The sequence below is a fragment of the Empidonax traillii genome, unplaced genomic scaffold (genome assembly GCF_003031625.1).
Source record: "Empidonax traillii isolate 1590-97213 ecotype Southwest subspecies unplaced genomic scaffold, ASM303162v1 scaffold14:size4059594, whole genome shotgun sequence".
In the NCBI taxonomy this organism is placed as follows: domain Eukaryota; kingdom Metazoa; phylum Chordata; class Aves; order Passeriformes; family Tyrannidae; genus Empidonax; species Empidonax traillii.
In genome coordinates, this window is record NW_020955207.1 from 3,650,116 (window position 1) to 3,668,776 (window position 18,661).

Here is an 18,661-nt window from a genome sequence, read left to right on the forward strand (position 1 = left end):
GGATTTGGGGTTTTTTGTTTGTTTGTTTGTTGGTTGGTTGGTTTGGTTTTAATATCGGTGTTTCGAAGGCGGAACACTCCGCACGTTATTCCCACCCCCCGGGGAGGGTGCCAGCGGCGGGGGCAGCACGGTGCCGGCGTTCCCCCCCAGCCCAGCCCAGCCCAGCCCAGCCCGTGGGAGGCGGGGTGCCCGGGGATGCCGGCGCAGGAGGAAGTCGGCGCTCGGCCGGAAACCGGGATGCGGAGGGCGGGGAGGGGGCGTCGCCGGAGCCCCGCGGTCCGCCGCGGGTCCTGCCGGAGCGCCCATGTCCCAGCGGGCGCCCAGGGGGCAGGGGCAGCAGGAGGGGCCGGAGGAGGAGGAGGGGGCGAGGGGCAGCCAGGCGCGGCCCAAGAGCCAGGCGGAGCCCGCGGCGAGCGGCAGGACCCAGGACCGGCATGAGAGGAAGCGGAAGAGGCAGGAGGCGCAGCAGCTGCGGAAGATCCAGCACCTGGAGTCTTTGTAAGGAGCGGAGCAGGGGGGGGCTGCCCGCGGCTCCCGCCCCCTCGCTGCTCTCAGACCACCCCGCCGGCATCTGGGGCTCGTTTCCAGCGCAGGGCTGGGGTGTTTCTTTTTTTTTTTGTGGGGGGGGGAGGAGGGGTTTATTCTCCCTCTGTCCCCTTAAGGGTAGGTCGGCACAGGGGCTTCGGGGCCCCCTGCAGGAGCTGCTTGGCGACTTAACTAAAGGCTCGCTGAGGGACAGACGGGTCTGTTACAGGTTCCTCCCAGGCCCGAGGGATGAAGAGTAGAGGTTGTTCCACTAGGATGGATTAAAAAAAAAAATAAATAAAAAATTAGGATAAAAACGTTTGAGATCTGCCTGATGGTTCCGTCAGGAGTCCGCGGTGCTGTAAAAGGTTTATGTTATTGCACTGAAAGGGAATTATTATTTTAATGGAATAAAAAGATCAGAAGGTTCACAAGAACGTGATTTCTTTTCCAGGTGGAAGTGAAAATTTGTTATTTAGTTCACCAAACAGCACTCCAGAGTTACTGTTATAAAGACAACTTTTCACTGCTGCTCTGATGGTATTGGTATGACTGTGCCCGGCATTCCTGTAGGTGTGTAGGTAGGGGGTGTGTGTACAGCTAAGCCAACAGAATATTGCATATGCCATTAAATTTAGGGCCTAAAATGAGGTACAGCCTGTACAGATGCTTTGTGTCCTGACAGATGGATAATGTCTGGAAAGTCCTGTTGAAAAGAGTCTTTGGTAAAACAAAGGATTTCAGGACTCTGGTCTCACACGTTGCTGTCCTTTACGTGCTGCTGAAAAGCTAAAGCAAAAAAAAAATCTCTGCCCACTTCTAAGATGACTCTTTAGACTGTCCAAAAGGTAGCACTTTACAGAAAACAATGTTTAAATAAAGATGAAACTTTGGGGGAAAAAGACCCTAGAACAAATTCATTTATACGGGCCTGCATCTTTCTGAATAATGTGTGTTCTAAAACTCCGGGACCATTTCGTGGTGCCTTGGCATTTAAATCCCAAGCACACGCCCTTTTCTCAGTTGCTGTGTGTTATGTGTAGCACCTCTTTGCTATTTGGATTTTAATAAATGTTGTATCTACTGTTAACTCCAGAGAAATGCTGCAGGAAATATGATACTTTGGTCAGTAGGGTTCTCTCTTTAGGTTTAATATGCAGATGATGAAATTATTGTGTATTAGGTTCGGCTGGCAAAGCTAGATGTGAGGAACAGTCCAACTTGACATTTTCTGGTCACTATATCTGTGATTTAGCAGTGCTGGAGTAAAGAAGTTTGGATCAGTGAGATCCTGGGGAGGAGTGCTACAGAAAAAGAGGAGAGACTCACACATTTATGGTCACTGAAGCTAAACTGAATGTACCACACAGCCACACCAAGTAGTTGTTCTCCCACAAGAATGTGAATCTGAAGGATGTTTGCAAGAGACACGTGTGGTGATATGACAAATACTGTCTCTCAGTCAGTTTGCATCCATGTTCTGCTGTAGTTCTTGGTCATTAGTGATAGAGTAAAATTTAAGGAAAAATGTGAGCTGAAGGTTTTAAGTCATCGAAAACCTGTATTTTCTCGATTTATTTGTCTGTGATAAGCTGCAGAGTAACAATATTTCTATTGCTTTTCAGCTATGAGAAACCTCCCCCAGGGCTAATAAAGGTTGGTAAATTTTTAGCATTACGAGGTATTTTCACACAACCTGTTCTTTAGGCATGTATCAGTGTTACCTATATAAATTGCAGAGAGAAGTAAGTGCTTCCCAGGAAAAACTCAGAGAATCCTCAGTTACAGCAGATCCAGATGATGTGCCCAGAATCAGATAGGAGGAGACCAGTTCTTTTATCATCTCTTAGCACTCACACTTCATGTAATATTTAATAGTGTGGATAGAGGGGAGTCATTTATGGAAAGCAGATTTGCAGTTTGAATGACTTACTTTACAGGATTCTTCTCCATTGCTTAGGCTTAAATATTTCTGTACCAGTGCTTTCCTTTCATCACATTAATTACTTTTGCCAAATTTATATACCTAAGCCATAGTGTAGTGCTTTTAACCTAAAAAACACCGTTCTGAGTTGTAAAAGTTATTTTTAATTGCTATGTCTTGTAGCAGGAAGAGTGTTAAGTTTTCATTTATATAACTTATATTTCATTTATATAATTTATTTAAATTACTAAAATAAATGGGAAAGAGTGAAATTATATGGCAGTAAAGTTCTGCTTGGAATATTCAAGTGTGAGAGAAAAAGAATTTTAGATCCTTTGCATCTTACAACGGAAAAAAAAAAGTAGTGGGAAATAGGTTTCATACTAAGTGAAGGCCTGCACTTTTAAAGTATTAATTTTTACAAAGTTTAAAAAAAAAAAAAAAAAGAAGTTATTTTCCTTACATTTCTTTTCTTTTTTTTGTAGGAGAATGAAACAAAACCAGAAGACTGCATACCTGATGTACCAGGCAATGAAAGTGCACGAGAATTCCTGGCACACGCCCCAACAAAAGGGCTTTGGATGCCTTTGGGAAAAGAAGTCAAGGTTATGCAGTGTAAGGCTGAAAATATTCCAGGTGTCATTTAGACCTTAATATATCCACCCATTTACTCTGGGGGGAGGGCAGAATGTTGCTGGACAGATAATGAGGTCCAGGTAGATTGGCATCATATTGGTATAAAAGCATCCAGTATCTTGAAGGCTGTAATAGCCTCGTATTTTATGTACATTAAATTTATCAACATAGTACTTGTGTCTCTCTGCTTGTTCCAACAAATTGGAAATATTTTGCATAAAAGTGGGTTTGGTTTTTTTATACTTCTTCTGATCTGTCTCAGAGGTGCAATTCACTGCTGCTTCTTTTTTTAAAGGTTGGAGGTGTAAACGTTACGGACACAGAACAGGAGATAAGGAATGCCCATTCTTTATTAAAGGCAATCAGAAATTGGAACAATTTAGAGTAGTGAGTACAAATACTGTACTATTATTGCTTGTCCTTTTTTAGTCCTGACAATGCATAACCTTGCAAGTGAAGAGAAGCCTGTCAGATGGTGCTTTTATTAAGGACTTTTCCTCCATCTCTAGTATAATATAGATGCCGACAGTCTTCTAATAAAGAAAAAGCTACAGATGTGGTTGGATGTTTGACTACTTTGCAGAAAATCTACTCTTCGAGGGGAAAAGTCGTAATTTTTACATCTAAATTGAAAATCTTCAAGAACCTATTTCAACCATTATATTCATTTTTTTTTTGATTAAAATGTCAACATAACAAAAAAATGTTTAGTCAAGCTTGAGCTGCCCACATTACAGCTGCTTCAAGCCTTCTGCTCTCGCTGAGAACAACCACATCATGAATGCTGTTGTCTAGGTCTGTAATCCAGTCATTGTCTACAACTCTGATCTCTTGCTACATGAGGCTGCCTCTCAGTTCTGCAGATTCTTCCTGCGTGATTAACTTTTCCCATTGCTCCGCAGTGTTAATCTATATTTCAGGCTCTCATCACTTAGTGGCTTATATCCTCATTTCTATCCTTGAAAAATGTAATCTGGGATAATTCTGTCCAGATTCTGGACTCACACTGATTGTATGCAACTGCAAACAGTATTTTTAGCCCTCTCCCATGACCAGATCGCCTCTATTCTTCATTTCTCCTCGTGCTTCTTCTCTGTTGCATCAAACCCTTGCTCTGTGTCCAAGGCCCTTCGTGGTGCATTCCCAACGTCTTTCATTTGCTACTGACATTTAACTGGTCAGCACCTGCTATATCCTCTCTCTTGGACTTGTTTGCTTCATCTTCCTGCAGAAATGGTCTCCGCATCTCTTTGCTGCATTCCTGCATGGCATGAACCCACCTTAAAGTTTACATGCTATCTTCCTGCACAGCTATCTTTTTGCTGCATTGCCTGTTTAATTAAAATTAGCTGATTTAAGAACCAGTAACAATAGCACATAGCATGATAGGACAACTCCAACATCATTATCTGTTTGTCTTATATTTCTTGTTCCTGTATTCCTGTGTATTTGTATCCAAATTTTTCAAATATACTAGAAGGGTACAGCTCATTATTTTGAACCTCAGTAGTCCATCTATGTCTAGCTATTCCCACAGACTGTGTGTGGGATTCTCGTAGTTAACTGTGATTGAAGCTTTATTATACCTAAGGAGAGTCCCCTTCATTAGTGATGTAATTAGAGAAGCTTTCCCTGAAGTAAAGATTAACCATGTTCAGTCTGAGAGTATACTTGTGAATTAAGAGCTTGCTAAGCATATTCCATCTTTTGATAAAAAGCCTCTTGCATTCGATTGCTTTGGTTTATATTTTTAGGAAATACAACTGTTGGTGATAAATGCTTTGATTTACCAACATAGGATTTTCTGCTTTCCACTTTAAAGGCACATGAAGATCCGATGTACGATATAATAAGGGAAAATAAACGTCACGAAAAGGAAAAGAGGTAAGTGTATCTGTAGTAAACTACATTTTCAATTTAGTTTTTATTTTGATAACATGGTACTAATGTATGGGTGAAATTTTGATATAAGCTCACTTTGAGCTCAGAGCATCTTTTTAATGGCAGTTCCTTTATGTTGGCAGACTAAGGCATTTCTGCTTTCTGAACAGTGACTCCGTAGTACTTCCTACCTCTTTAATTCTATTAGCTTCTATACGTTCTCCAAAACAGAGTTTAAAGATGAGTTGTATTCATTTATGCCATAAGATTCAGGTACTTAGGTTTAGGGTTTTTTAGGCCAAAAAAACCAGTTTGGTTTCTTTTTTTCCTTCAGTGACTTTGCTGAGATGTTTTCTAAAATTTAGTGTGTCAAAATGCCTTCAGTGTTCATGAAGGGGTAGATTTAGAAAGCTAGTTCCAGGCACCTGGTGTTGCTTCTTTTGTGAGGTCATTATTTAGTATATAGAGCAGCAGAGTTTTTAATGCTTTCTTGCTTGAACTGCATCAGTGGAATAACTGAAAGAAACTATAGGAAGCCCATAAAGCAGCACTGCTGCTGCAGGTGTGTTGTCTTTTCCTTGGAGAGGAATCCTTGAAGAGGATACTGAAGATCAGTAATAAAATAAGCAAATACTTCATCCTCATTTACCAGTAATCCTTGAAAGTTAAAAGGAAGAGTGCCTTCCAAAAATACTTCTGCATCCAGAGTAGAGCCTATTCTGTAGCTTCACTGATATCATCTCTGTATCTCTGTCATAATATCATAATCCCAGTATGCCTCTGTGTATGGATAAGCAACTTCTTATCAGCAGGTGGTCAGGTGATAGCTGTTGCCTTATTATTCTGCACACATAAATAAGCCAGTAAGTCTTTGCTGCTATCCCATGAGATGGAAGGTCCCTGAAGGCACAACATGTGCTTGTCTCAAAGGGGGTTGCTTTTATCAGTCTGTGATATTATCTGTAACAGGAGTGTAATTAGGCAAAAGAGGAAATGTTCCCCTGCCCTTTGCATGCAGCTTCCATTCCTCGAGCCAGGAAGGGAACCCAAAAGCTAGAATAAATTACTACAGGCAGAGGAGAGTTAGAAAGGATTCTCATTCATGTTTTTTAAACTCAGGATACAGCAACTGAAGCAACTCCTGGAGGACTCTACCTCAGAAGATGATAGTAGTGATGACAGTGATGAGGATGATGAAGATGGCAGCAGCTCCACTTCCTCAGAACATAAACACAAGAAGAAAAAGAGAAAAAAGGAAAAGAAAAAAAAAGAAAAGAAGAAGAAAAAAAAGAGGAAGCGTAAATCATCCAAATCTAATGAGAAGTCAGAATCTGACTGACAGCAGTCACCTGCTGCACGCTCACTGACCTCTCTTACTTGTGAACTGCAAGGAAAGATCCAAAGAACGAGGAAGAAAACACCAGAAAGGGCTTTGTTAAACTTGGAACATACAGATGTATGCATACAGCAGCCTACACTGGCATCCTCTTCTGCCCCTCTGCAGTCAGAAAGAAGAAAGCAAGCTGTGCTAAACCACACTCAGCCACATCTTTGTGCTGTACAAACCTGTGCTAAGGGTCATCCGTCCTGGTCGAGCTGGGCCTCTGCAGTGCCGCGCGTCACCATCGGCAGGAAGCGGTGACGACCAAGGAGTCACCCACAAATCTGCAGCATTAGCAGACTGCCCACTGCAGTGTCTTTTCTCCATGAAGTTATTTTATTACATACAAAGCCTCACTGTAACAGGACTCCAGTTTGCACCGTGCAGCGCGCTGGGAGTTCACTTACAGTGCTTTTAATAAGCGGGTTGTACTGTATTTTTTTTCTCCGCATACGTGCTGAAGTTCAGTGTACTTATCCTAATATTGGCAGCTAGCTAAATAAAGAGTACTGCTGAAGGGGGAAAAAGTTAATCAAGGGGATTTACTTTAAGACAAAATTGCAGCAAGACTTGATTTGTGTGCGTGTAACAAAACCTCAACATCATCACCATTAACATGCACAGTTCTGAAACATCCTAAGTGTTCTCTAAACTCTAAGAGTGGGAGCCAAGTGTAACGATGTTAGATATTCAACTTTACTGTAAGGAGGTAGTGGTTTTAGTTATTTAAAAAGAGGTGTTTCATGTAAGAAATTAAAAAGATTAATTTCTGCATATACTTCAGTATCAGTTGTTTTGATACAATTTTGGGGGGGGGTCCTTTTAAAAAGGCTTGGGGGAAATAAATTCCAACCTACTTTTTATGTTTACTAAAATGATTTGATGACGTAACATTTTTTGAGTCATCTCACAAAAATATAAATGTGTAAGGCTTTCAAAATGGTTTTCAACTCTATGAATGTAAGCCACAGAGCAGTAGTAAAGAACTTGTAAGCAGGAAGAAGAGAAAGTTTTGTGTACTTTGTACACCTTACATGCTGACCTTGCTTTTCCTTTAAATAACCTTGCAGGCTCAAGTGGGAAGATAGCTATAAACAGCATTACAGTAATCATCCCTCTTTGAAACATTCAAGATACATTGGTACAAAGCTGCACTTTGAGGGACTAGATGGTGGATACTGGCACTCTGCAAAAGGAGAGAGAAAACTAGATTTGCTTTGAAATTTCTATTGAATTACTTCAATTTCTATTAAACTCAGTCTCTGTGCTTACACTGAACAGCCCCCAGCCCAGCTCCAACAAAGTAGAGCAAACATTGCAAACCTTGTGATTTCCTTCAGCAATGAACTCTTCTTCACTTGCTTTCACACTGGTTCCTGCTAGTTTAATTTCATACACCTTCATTCTTGCTCTGGAAGTTATGTGAACAACTCATTCCTCTTTCTTCTCCCTCTATCCTTTTCAGTTTTCTAAATCTCTAATCATATCCCATACATGTAGGTCTTTACTGAAACTCATAACAAGTGGCATTTGAAAATGAAAACCGTTTCAATAGAGTAAGATTTATAGCAGTGCTGGCTAGCAGCCACCACTAGAGTGCAGAGAAGCACGATTTGTGTCATCATTTGGCATTTTAAACAATGCCAAAGCTGTCATTTAAGAGACTCTTAAGTCATTTAGAAATATGTAGACTAGAGATAAATACCAGCACTCCTTTTATATTAATGGAAAATTGTTCTGTGTAGAAGTAAATCCAGAAAGCAGGACAGAATGGTATAGTCTTAAAAGACTGTTTAGCCTCATTTGTTAAATCATAACCATTTAAATGTTTTTGTTCAAACAACTTTTTTTTTACTGACCTTCTTCGCAGACATGTATACTTCCACTTGCAAGTTCTGCTGAAGCTGGAGGGTTAGAAACAGCATAAATGTATAGTTCCATGAATCTAAATAAGTACAAAATGCAGCTAAAACAAACCTCATAGGCAGTATAGCTTCACAGGTCTTCAACTGCCAGCTTTGATTATCTTAATACTCTGAACAATTTTTGTCAGAAAGGTATTTCAGGAAAAATACTGATATCTGTCTTATTTCTTTGGCTGTGAAATTACTTGGGGTTTATAGTCTTGTCGAGTGAGACAGCCAGTGGCAGCAAGTCAGGGAAAGCTGAGGACTCAAACACAGAATTTGGTTTTTCCTTGGTGTGCCTCCAGTTAGCATGCCATGAGTTTTATGGGGTTTGTGTGGGTTTCTTTTTTTTTTTTTTTTTTTTGGCCGTTGACTCCCATCTACACTGTTTGATTTTAATAAAAAGACCTGTAATTATTTTTTTTTCAAAATAAGACAGAACATGGGACATTGTAAAAGGGAAAACTTTGCCATCTAGGTGCCACCATACTGAAAATTAAAAAAACATTATTAAAACTTGGCAAGCCAGCATCGCCCACTGGCTCCTCATCAGTGGTTACACCACACCCACTTTGCAACAGAGGTTTCAGTTAGTTACAAATAGTGATTTAGAAATCCTGAGTCCCAGACAGTAAGTCTGTCCAAAGGAAGATCACAGTACGGCAGCCTCGGAGGCCTCTTAGGTTTGTTGCTGGTGTGCCAAGCAGCAAATAGATTCTTCAGCTGCCCTTCAGCAGATGCTGCAGGAAGCATGTGAAAGCTGCCAAGGCAATGCAGAACTGCGACAGTTACAGGTCCACGATCCTGCCAGCTCTGCAGTGAATCACTGGGCAGTCCAGCTGCAGTGGTAACAAAAGCTGACACGTATGCGCATCTGCAAAATTAAATATCACTGGGGCTAGTTACCTGGCTGAACAGAAAGAGCCTGGGCTTGAATTCACAGCCTTTTAGGATAGAGTTTGTTTGTACTTCACAGCCTTTGTGAAGCGTGGCCATTTTACCCACTGGAACATTAGATAACAGCTGTAAGCCAGTTAAGATGCAATCCACAAATCATCCATGCTGCTGAGTAGCAAAAAAAAAGCTAAGTAGAAAATTTAGATTTAAGGTCACAGGACTAGTACTGTTAGAGTAGAATATACCATATAAATTATCAAAGAATTATTTCTGGAGTACTAGAACATTCATGCATACTACTTTTAACATTGGTGTGGATGCATAGCGTGAATATACTACAAGATATATAAGCAATCAGTTTAAAATAGCATTTGTTTCCAGACAAAGAGCTGTCTAAACACTCCTACTGCTACTCCCTCACAGCTCCTTGGGAGCTAGCATCACCAGGCTCTAAATTGTTTCTTGCATCTGAGCAGAAATCACACTGACTAGTGCAAGGCCTGTAAAGGAATGAGTAGCATGATCTTGGGAGCACCTATCAAGCATTAGCCAGTCCGAGAAGTAAGAGTGCCATCTGATCACGAGGTCATGAATATTTCTTCATCAGATAAGCAGCAAAAGCCACAGTTAAGCCTGTCAGCAGAATTGGGTATTAAAAAGCTCCATGCTTGAGGTAATTCCCTCCCTCATTTTACTCTTTGATGTTCTGGTGCAACAGAGATTTTGTGCAGCAAAAAAAGCCAAATAAGAATTTCTATTCCTTGTTTTCTTGCAGGGCTTGGGGTAGAAAGGAAAAAAACTTTGGCATAAGTGTAGTTTCCTTCTCCTAACAGCTTGGGTTAAAGGCTGCAGTTACAGTAGAGGTTTAACAAGTAAGCAAGTGGTATTAAAAGGAATATAAAAATAAGGATCAGTTGGGTAGGGAAACATCAGTACTCCTCACTGAGGGAAAACAGCATAACCTCAGTTACAGGTCAGACTAGGTAGGCGTGAAACTTGAATGCAGTCACAGGAAATGCTACTTTTATCCCTGTAGTTTACTCTAGGACACAGAATAACAACATGGGAGAGGAGGCAAAAGACAAGTCATGTCTGTACAATCCCTCCACCCTTTATTAAAGAAAAACAGGTGTTTTTTTTTTTTTTTTTTAGTTTCCTTTCCTTTATCATGCACACTATCACTTTATTTGGGAATCATTTGAGACTGGCAGCATCATATTTATTCTTCTCATACGGTGATATTAGCCTTTATAGGCATTGGAAAAAAAAAAATCACACATTTTTGAGCCATCTACCTCATTTAGATCAGTCTATTTCCATTATTCATAAGATAGCTCAGCAGAGACCTAGTTTTATCATCTCAGTTCTCTAAAGAGACTCTGTAGTCAGTTGCCAAGGTCTGTATCAACTGTAATAGAAGCCATCAGGAAGAAGTCAGGAAACAGGGCACACCATCAAAACCTTTTGTTTCACCTTCAAGATCCATCTCCATAAAGGACTCAAAAACTCCGCAGGAAAAGAAGGGGAGGAAGGGGAAGCATCAACTCAGCGCTTTAGTTTTAGTCCTCCATCATGCATTTGAAGAGAGGAAGATCTGAGGAACTGCCTCAAAACTTCAAGTCAGTATGTGGACTTGATACAGCTCTAACTATATTCCTTTACACTTTGACAACCCAGCTGATGGAAGAGGATTTTGTACTTACATCCACATCATATATGAGAGGACATTGACAGGCTTTACGATCCTGCAGAGTTTAAGAGCTGAGCAGCAATAACTGGTGTGCTATAACAGCACCAGTGCATGGATGTGCCCACATTAAACTTTTTTGCTATTGAATACACTAAGTCTCAAAAGTGCAATTCTATGAAATTTATTACTTAAATAGTGGATGTGCTAGTTATAAAAAGGTGACTTTGGTGTTAAATACTTAATTCCATTTTCATAGCATCCTCAGTCTTTACAGTGTTACTTCTTAACCCTTAGGAGTGCAGAGCAACTTACAAAATATACAATAATAATTGAATTTTGGATTATGCAAAACAAACCTTCGATACATTCCCCCCCCTCTTGCCCCAATATTTGCAATTATCTTCTCTTGGAGAGGGACTTTTTTGTTCCACGACCTAAAAGTTAAAAAAAAAAAAAAAAAAAAAAAAAAAAAAAAAAAAAAAAAAAAAAAAAAAAAAAAAAAAAAAAAACAGAAAGAATGAAGTATGCATTCTGCCTCCAAACAAAATGTCAATTTGCTTCTAAAGAAAGATAGACATCAGTGATTGCTTTTTCCTACTGCAGGCACTGGCGGTTGATATTACAGTTATGTACTCTATTTCCCAGCAAGTATAAATGAGTATACAAGAGTAGCACTGGTGTTTAGAATATCCCAATATAATAGATAAGAGTTCCATGTGAAACTCATAGCACATTCTTAGTGTGTTCTTGTAACTATTGTTGAATTCATCCAAGAAACTTGAACTATTTCTGGGACAAATAAGAAGTATTTCGGGATTATGCAAGTTTCCTTGTTTCTTCTACTAAGAACTGATCAGCAATTAAAGGTTAAACAATTTGGCTTCAGGGCTGACATTAATTTTCACTAATAAAACACTTTAGTCTAAGTTTGTTTCCAAACTTGCAAATACAGGGAAGAGCAATCCTCTTCTTAATATTAGAAAGAGCCTATTTTTTACTCATGTTCCCTGATGGAATATTCAAGTTCACTTTACTATGCTAGCTTGTTCTTTTCCAGAAAGAATTCTGATCTTTTAGGTAGCTTCCTGTACTGACCCCTTTCCAATTTATAACCTTTTCAGAGTGTCATACAAGTACAGAAAAGCATAATTATTACTCAACCTACTTAATGTGATTTTCCCTCCAAAGTAGCAAGAAGTTCCTACTCCATAAAGTTCTTAAGAATTATCTACGTGCATTTGTGTTGTATCAAAAATACAGTATTTTGGTTGAGACAGATCTGTAGCTTAAAGAAAAGGATATACTGCAAAGTGACACAGGACCCAGCACTTTAAAAGGATACAACAGTTTGAAGAGTAACTAGACTAAAACAGTAGGTTTTGGTGTGGATTTCCTCCTCCATCCTTACCTTAAACAAAGAGAAGGAACCTAACCTGGTCAAAGCTACACTGGTATTCATAGCAAGTGTTCAAAGTTTAGCTTGTCCTTTTTCCCCCCCCCCCTTTATCTTATCCACATATGTAGCATTTGCTATTATTTCACAAGTTGTCCTTGCAGTTCAAACAGAGAAAATTTAATCCCCAAGACAGTAATGAAAGAATCCTTGTAACAGTTATTTTTGTAGCTTGTCACTGTGTACCAACCTTTGTATATACTGTATTTAGGCATCTCCCACACTTCTACCTCTTCCACATCATGTCTTGTGTCCCTGCGTTTTGAAGGTGGCTTGCCTATTTTTTTCTTCTTTGGTTTAACCAAAGGTGGGCATCCTAAATAGCAAGATACAACTGGTGTTATTTCTTCAACACAGTCACAAGGCAAATTTAACCTTGTCTTTCAACAACTGGCCTGTGACGTCCCCCTTCCTCCCTCCCTTCTCTGTGCCTATTCGCTGATAAAATTGACTCTACATGTGTCAAGCAAGTCTTGTATGTCTACAGTATTGAATCATTGCATAATTCTGGATGCCCTGTATATTGGGTCATAATTTGGGTAGGTGTTAGTATGGCAAAAAAGAACCCAATCAGAGTTGGATAATTCTGCTCTAGTTCACTGTCTTAAGTATTCAAGACTAGTTTATAGATGTCCAAGTGATCCAACTCACCCACTGTCTTTAAAAAACTTAATCCTTCAGACCTGTAAAGTTGTGCACCACAGGTACACTGTTCAAGAAGTCAAATTTAGCATATGGTTTTACTGCTAAAGCAATATATCTGTATCTCTAACCAAACCCCCTTACTTGCAGGATGCTTAAATTCAGGATTATTTTGAAAAAACAAGTTCTAATATAGGCAACATTTTAAAAAGGATGTGATTTTACTAGCACTTCTGAGGCATCCATTGGCATGAACAGCATTCAGAAAACACTGATTCCTGCTTCCTAACACTGTGATAGCTTCTTCAGGCTACACAGGCTGGAAAAGGAGGAGGAGAAAGCAAGGAATAACACATAGACCAAACATCCTCAGTATGGTGGGACCATCTGTGACTTGAGATAGAAGCAACATGCTGAAAGTTAAAGGTAACAAAATTATTTTAGAACTATTATCATACTTTTATGAATTGTTGTAGAGGAGCTAAGAGTGGTGCTGCTAAAGTGAAATGTTTTCAACTTTTATAGAGCAGTCTAGCATAAAAAAAACCCACTACAATACTGAAGTCTGTGGATAGAAAGCCTCCAATGCAAGATGCAAATAATCCCAAACCCCAATATGCTTAAGCAGGAAAGCAATGCAGAGAGGGAACTCTGAGGAATACACTCTAAAGAATAGTCTATTAGGCTGTTGATACAGGAGATCTGATATGTATTATCAGTGAACTAAAGAGAAGCAAGTCAGTCTGTTCTGAAAATAGCTTCACACTTCAGTATTTGATAGACTGATCCTGAGATACTTGAAGGCATGTGACCCAGGAGAGAAGCACTACAGCAAATCCTATAGGTGTTCCTACAGCACTTACACTGAGAAACACCCTTAAAAAAGCACCCAAAGCAGATCTGAGCTCCAAGTAAGTATTAATTGTAAAGAAAAAAAACACACATTCTGCTCCAGGAGTTAATAACAAGGTATTGAAACTATCTAACCTTTTACTTTGCTAGAATAACTGATTTCTCCATGTTTTCCTTAACAAGATCAGTGATTTGCACTCAGTCCTGCTTTAGCAGCATCAGGGCAACTGTTGGCCCGTGCTAGTTTCCCTGATCATCTGCCTATGTAGCTACCACATGACTCCCTATATGTTTTACTCAAATGTAAGATCAAGAGATAAGGACCTACCAGTGCGTATGCATTCAAGGGAAGCCTTATCTGGGTAAAGAATTAATATTACTGTTTATGGAAGTAACAGCTTTACGTAAATAAAGGCTTCACTTGGCCACATCAAAGCATTTGATGCTTTGATTTCCCATAATTCCTTTAAAAAACCCAAAGTACCTATCATGCATTCTTATTCCCCTGTTAGGGTTTGAGAAGGCTGTAAATAGGCCCAAGATGTACTGACTGAGAGGCATTTCATCAATATCAGAGCAACAAGAATTAGTTTTATTATTTTCAAACCTTATCCAAATATCACATGCTTGCTATTTTGTACCATATCCTTTTGAGTGTTCCTTAAGAACAAAAACACATTGAGGAAGTTGTACCTTGGTCTTTGCTCTTGGCTGGAGGTGAGAGTCTGCCATGTATTTGGCCACTAAATTTGGGCTTAGCACCACTTCTAATCCAATACTCTTCAGGCAGTATCCCCAGGTTCTCCCTTAGCAGCCTTCCTAATTAAAAAAAAAAAAAGTTGATTTAAGGTCAGTATTTAGTTTTGCTAATGCTAATACACTGTTTGATCCACAAGCCAGAATGCAAAGCCAGCTACTGGATCTAATTGTAGGAGTCTGTTGAAATAGAAACTTTTCTGAAGGCCACACTGGACAAAAACAAACCACTTTAAGTCTACAGATTTTGTAGAGAGAAAAAGCTTAATAACACTAATCCTGTTATTAAAAGTAAATACCGTGGTTTTCTTTCACAATATAAGACTACACTAAACAGCAGCCACCTACTGAAGTGCCAACATTACTGCTTATTCTCAGTTTAGATTAATCCAATTTCTAACATCTACCTTTGAGTAAATAAGATGTTCTTTTCCAATTTAATAGTTTCACACTGCTTTTTCTGAAAATACAGCAAAACTTTTGTTTCTAAAGAAAAACAACAGCTGTTATATTAAAAAAAAAAAAATTGGTTTGACTCCCCTTCTGCAGAGAAGTTATACAGGGTTTATCCACTGGATTATAATGAACTTCATCCTGTTTAATGTACCTAGCAGGAATCTGTGATAGGAGAGTCAGACTGTTTGTATAAACTTAAATGCAGCGCTTCCAAGACTTTAAGCGCCAGTAAATCTGTAGTTCAAATTACCTTAAGCTTTTCAAATTAATAAATTGCCACTAACGCCAGAAGGTGAAGTATATCAAATCTAACGCAAAGGAGAGTTTCTGCACTATTCTCTGGTGGTTGTGAAGAAGCAGAATTCTTATGCAATAGGTTAGAAAATGCAGCAAACTCCTTCTGCTTGAAAAAAGGATTCTGCAGGACACCTGGCTCTAAACCAAACCTGAAGCTACAACATCCTCTAATCTTCACACTGGTTCAAGCTACAATTTGCAACTGCAATTAGGTGTTTTGTGTATGCTATTAATCAGCACTTCGTCCTCAGCAATTAGCTTACCTCCCAAGAATTTCCGTAACATTCGCTGGTGCTCAAGTCCTTCTCTTCTTGTCATAGGCCTCTTTCTCCCGTAATACCCATAGTCACTATACACAACTTCATCTCGTTCTTTCTCCTTCGGCTTGTACACCACACCAATATTTTCAACAAGCCCACTCCTAGTTTTTATTTTCTCTTGAGCGGGCCAGCTGATTAATTGTGCTGGTACAGCATTTTTAGGTGGTTTCCAAAGCACTCTCGGGCCAACTGGGTAGAAACTTCCTTTATTTGGTGTCAAGATTCCATATGGAGGGGCTTCTTGAAAGAAATACTCGATTTCATCCATGTCATCATCCTCATCCTCCTCATCCTCTCCATCTTCATCCTCCTCTTCACCCTTCACAGAATATTCTTCGGAGTCCTCGACTTCTGACAAAGTTTTAGCTGCTTTTTTGTTGAGAGAATTGATTTCTTTCCTACTAGGAGATCTAGAAAGGGCTCCCAGCTTTCTACCTTTGCTGGAAGCCTCTTTAATCTTAGCAGCTGGAGAACTGACATCTTGACCATTCATCTGCTCCTTTGCTACCACTTCATCTTCACTGAGGGACCCACCATTTTTAATCTTCTCTTTCTCCGAGCTGTCTATACTTTTCTGAGGAGTATACATGCTTTTCTGAAGCACATAGTCAGGGACAAAATAAGACACTGGGGCATTATCACTTGATGACCCTTCCTCTCTAGAGGACATGTCATCAGAAGAAAGACTGATTACACTTTGGCACTTCCTTTGTGGCAAACAAATGTCGTACTTTGTGTCCATACTGTCCAAAGAAGCCAGCCAGCTGCCAGAGGGAACATACTTCTCAATTGATTTGTCACACCAAATACTTTTACCTGTCTGGCTTTCACTGGTTGCTCTGTGGTTTAAATTCAGCTTTTTCTGCTGAAAGCTCAAGTCACTCATTACCTCCATACTAGATGGAAGTAGTCCTGCTTGTTGAATAAAGCTGGGCTCTTCTTGAGAAGTTTTTGAGCCTGCAGATTTTTTAGTGCTAGATTTTTTAGCTATTACCACATCCTGTCTTACCACTGGTCTATCTATGCCAACAGATCTTGCCAGCTCTGTGATTTGCACTGCCATGGTTTCACCTGGGGGGGATTTTGCCTGTTGACTTGTATTTGCCAGCTTTTCTGCATCCAGCTTCACTTCATTGTTTTGGACATCTTTCTCTTGCGCAGTTTCAGCACCCTGTTTTGAGGGGACAACAGCTTCTCTCTCATCTAAGGAAGCTCCTGGCATCATTTGCCCCCCTTCACGAGGGCCATATATCATGCCTTCACACGAGCTAACAGAAAATAAGTCACGTGGCACTATGTTCTCTGGGACTGATTTAGCACTTGCCACATCATACAGCGGGATAGTTTCTTTAAAGGACTTCCACAGCTGAATAGCTGGAGAGCCATTTCCATATTCTATCCTCACTTCTTCCTTCTCAAAGGCATAGCTTCCAGTAGGGAGGTTTCTATACTGTGTAGAGCTGGCAGGGTCCTTGTTATGAAACTCTCTGTCTACCACAATGGAAGATCCAGATGAATCTTGTTTCTCTGAAGTACTTTCAGTCTCTGTACCTATACCAGAAGAAACACAGGCCATATTCCCTGCATCACAACCTTTCGTTTCTGTACGGGTATCTTGGTGCTTTTTTTGCTTGCTTTCAGGCTGTCTAGGATCAGTCTGTGTTTCTTTTGTCTCCATTCTTTTCCCAGGGGTATTATAGTGTCTAAATCTTGTTGCATGATAAAACATAGGGGAAGGTGGGGCAGCATTAAAATAAGGCCTTCTGTTAATTCTTGCATGCATTGGATGCTGTGGAACAAAAAATCCAGGGTACTCATGGAGCGCAACAGAATAAAATGGAAAATATGGATTTCCACTTCGGAAGCCTAGACATTGGTGATGAAGAGAAAAGACAAATATATCTTCTTTCTGAAATAAGTTATCCTAAAAAATATTTTCTTGCATACACAGGGACAACTACACGATCAGACACATAGTTAAATAAAGCATTCCACCTTTCAATGCTTGGAAACAAATCTGCTGCAAAAACCCAGAGAGAGTTCCTTGTTACGGAATAGCTTATCTGGACACCTACTCTTTAACCAGAGCTTGATTTCATTCCTTGGAACACTCACCAATTAGATTTCTGGTTTGTTTTTGTTTTGTTGTTATTTCATAGAATATTGTTATATCATTATCTTTGAAAAAGACAGCTCCAGAGAGAAGTTAACGTAAGTATGGAACTTACAAGATGTACTTAACAGTGCTTCTCACATAATTATTTTTAAAATAATTTTTTTAAGCTTACACATATCCATAGCTATCATGCATGCATGTATGGAACTCATATATACACACACATATTAATTGCTAGGCATATTCTAGAGCTCTGTGTCTGCAGGATGACCATTACTTAATACTTTGCTTTGTTTCCATTCTCCAGAAACAGATGCTTTCCACCACAGAGGCTACATCTTTAAGTAATACTTAATAAGTCAGATTTTTGACAACTAAAGGATTACATTAAATTCTCACTTAAGCTCCCAAGAATCCCATCAACATAGATACATATTTGTTTCCTCTGTTCTAGCAGTAGCTTACTAAGCAAAGCTACCCCAGAGAGCTCTCATTGACCTTACCTGGAGCAGGTACATAATATGGACTGTATCCATGACTGAGGTACCATGGATTTGGATAAGGCTGTTGTGCTGATGGCTGAGCATAAAAAAAGGGTCTTGTGTTGCTTGTAGAATATGATCCACTTTCTGAAGTTGAGGCAGTATTCATTTTTCTTTAAACACTGAAAGGGATAAATGATCGTTATCAATCACTTTAAAAACTGCACAACCTAATGATTTTATGCTCTGTCAGAATTTAGCAGACATTCCTCTCCCACCTCAAAGAAACCAGGTCCTTCCAACAGAAAGCTACTATCTTCCAGACAGAAAATAGAAAACTGACATTACTATCAAGGTCAAATATTTCAGTTGTCCTTTGCTAAGCTAGCTTTTATATGCAGCTTTCAGCATTAGTCTTTCAAGCCAACCTTATAACATGCTTTAAA

At 39.6% G+C, this 18,661-nt stretch overlaps 2 protein-coding genes across 2 annotated transcripts in view; one reads left to right on the forward strand and one right to left on the reverse strand.

Moving 5' to 3' along the window:
* The first annotated feature begins 267 nt into the window (after nucleotides 1-267).
* RP9 (RP9 pre-mRNA splicing factor) lies at nucleotides 268-7,210 on the forward strand. The gene is made up of 6 exons (XM_027892372.1): nucleotides 268-498; nucleotides 2,151-2,181; nucleotides 2,935-3,064; nucleotides 3,381-3,472; nucleotides 4,908-4,969; nucleotides 6,086-7,210. Exons 1-6 carry the CDS (start codon nucleotides 305-307, stop codon nucleotides 6,303-6,305), a joined length of 729 nt encoding a protein of 242 aa, XP_027748173.1. The 5' UTR covers nucleotides 268-304; the 3' UTR covers nucleotides 6,306-7,210.
* A 3,966-nt stretch (nucleotides 7,211-11,176) lies between these two features.
* Nucleotides 11,177-18,661, reverse strand: part of LOC114061105 — a 9,458-nt gene continuing 1,973 nt past the window's right edge. The window contains exons 2-7 of the mRNA XM_027891156.1: nucleotides 18,237-18,397; nucleotides 16,393-17,483; nucleotides 15,561-16,353; nucleotides 14,482-14,607; nucleotides 12,485-12,610; nucleotides 11,177-11,275 (exon numbers count right to left, since the gene is read on the reverse strand). Coding sequence (XP_027746957.1) covers nucleotides 11,238-11,275; nucleotides 12,485-12,610; nucleotides 14,482-14,607; nucleotides 15,561-16,353; nucleotides 16,393-17,483; nucleotides 18,237-18,384 — 2,322 coding nt within the window. The 5' untranslated portion in view covers nucleotides 18,385-18,397 and the 3' untranslated portion in view covers nucleotides 11,177-11,237. The remainder of the gene's footprint in view (nucleotides 11,276-12,484; nucleotides 12,611-14,481; nucleotides 14,608-15,560; nucleotides 16,354-16,392; nucleotides 17,484-18,236; nucleotides 18,398-18,661) is intronic.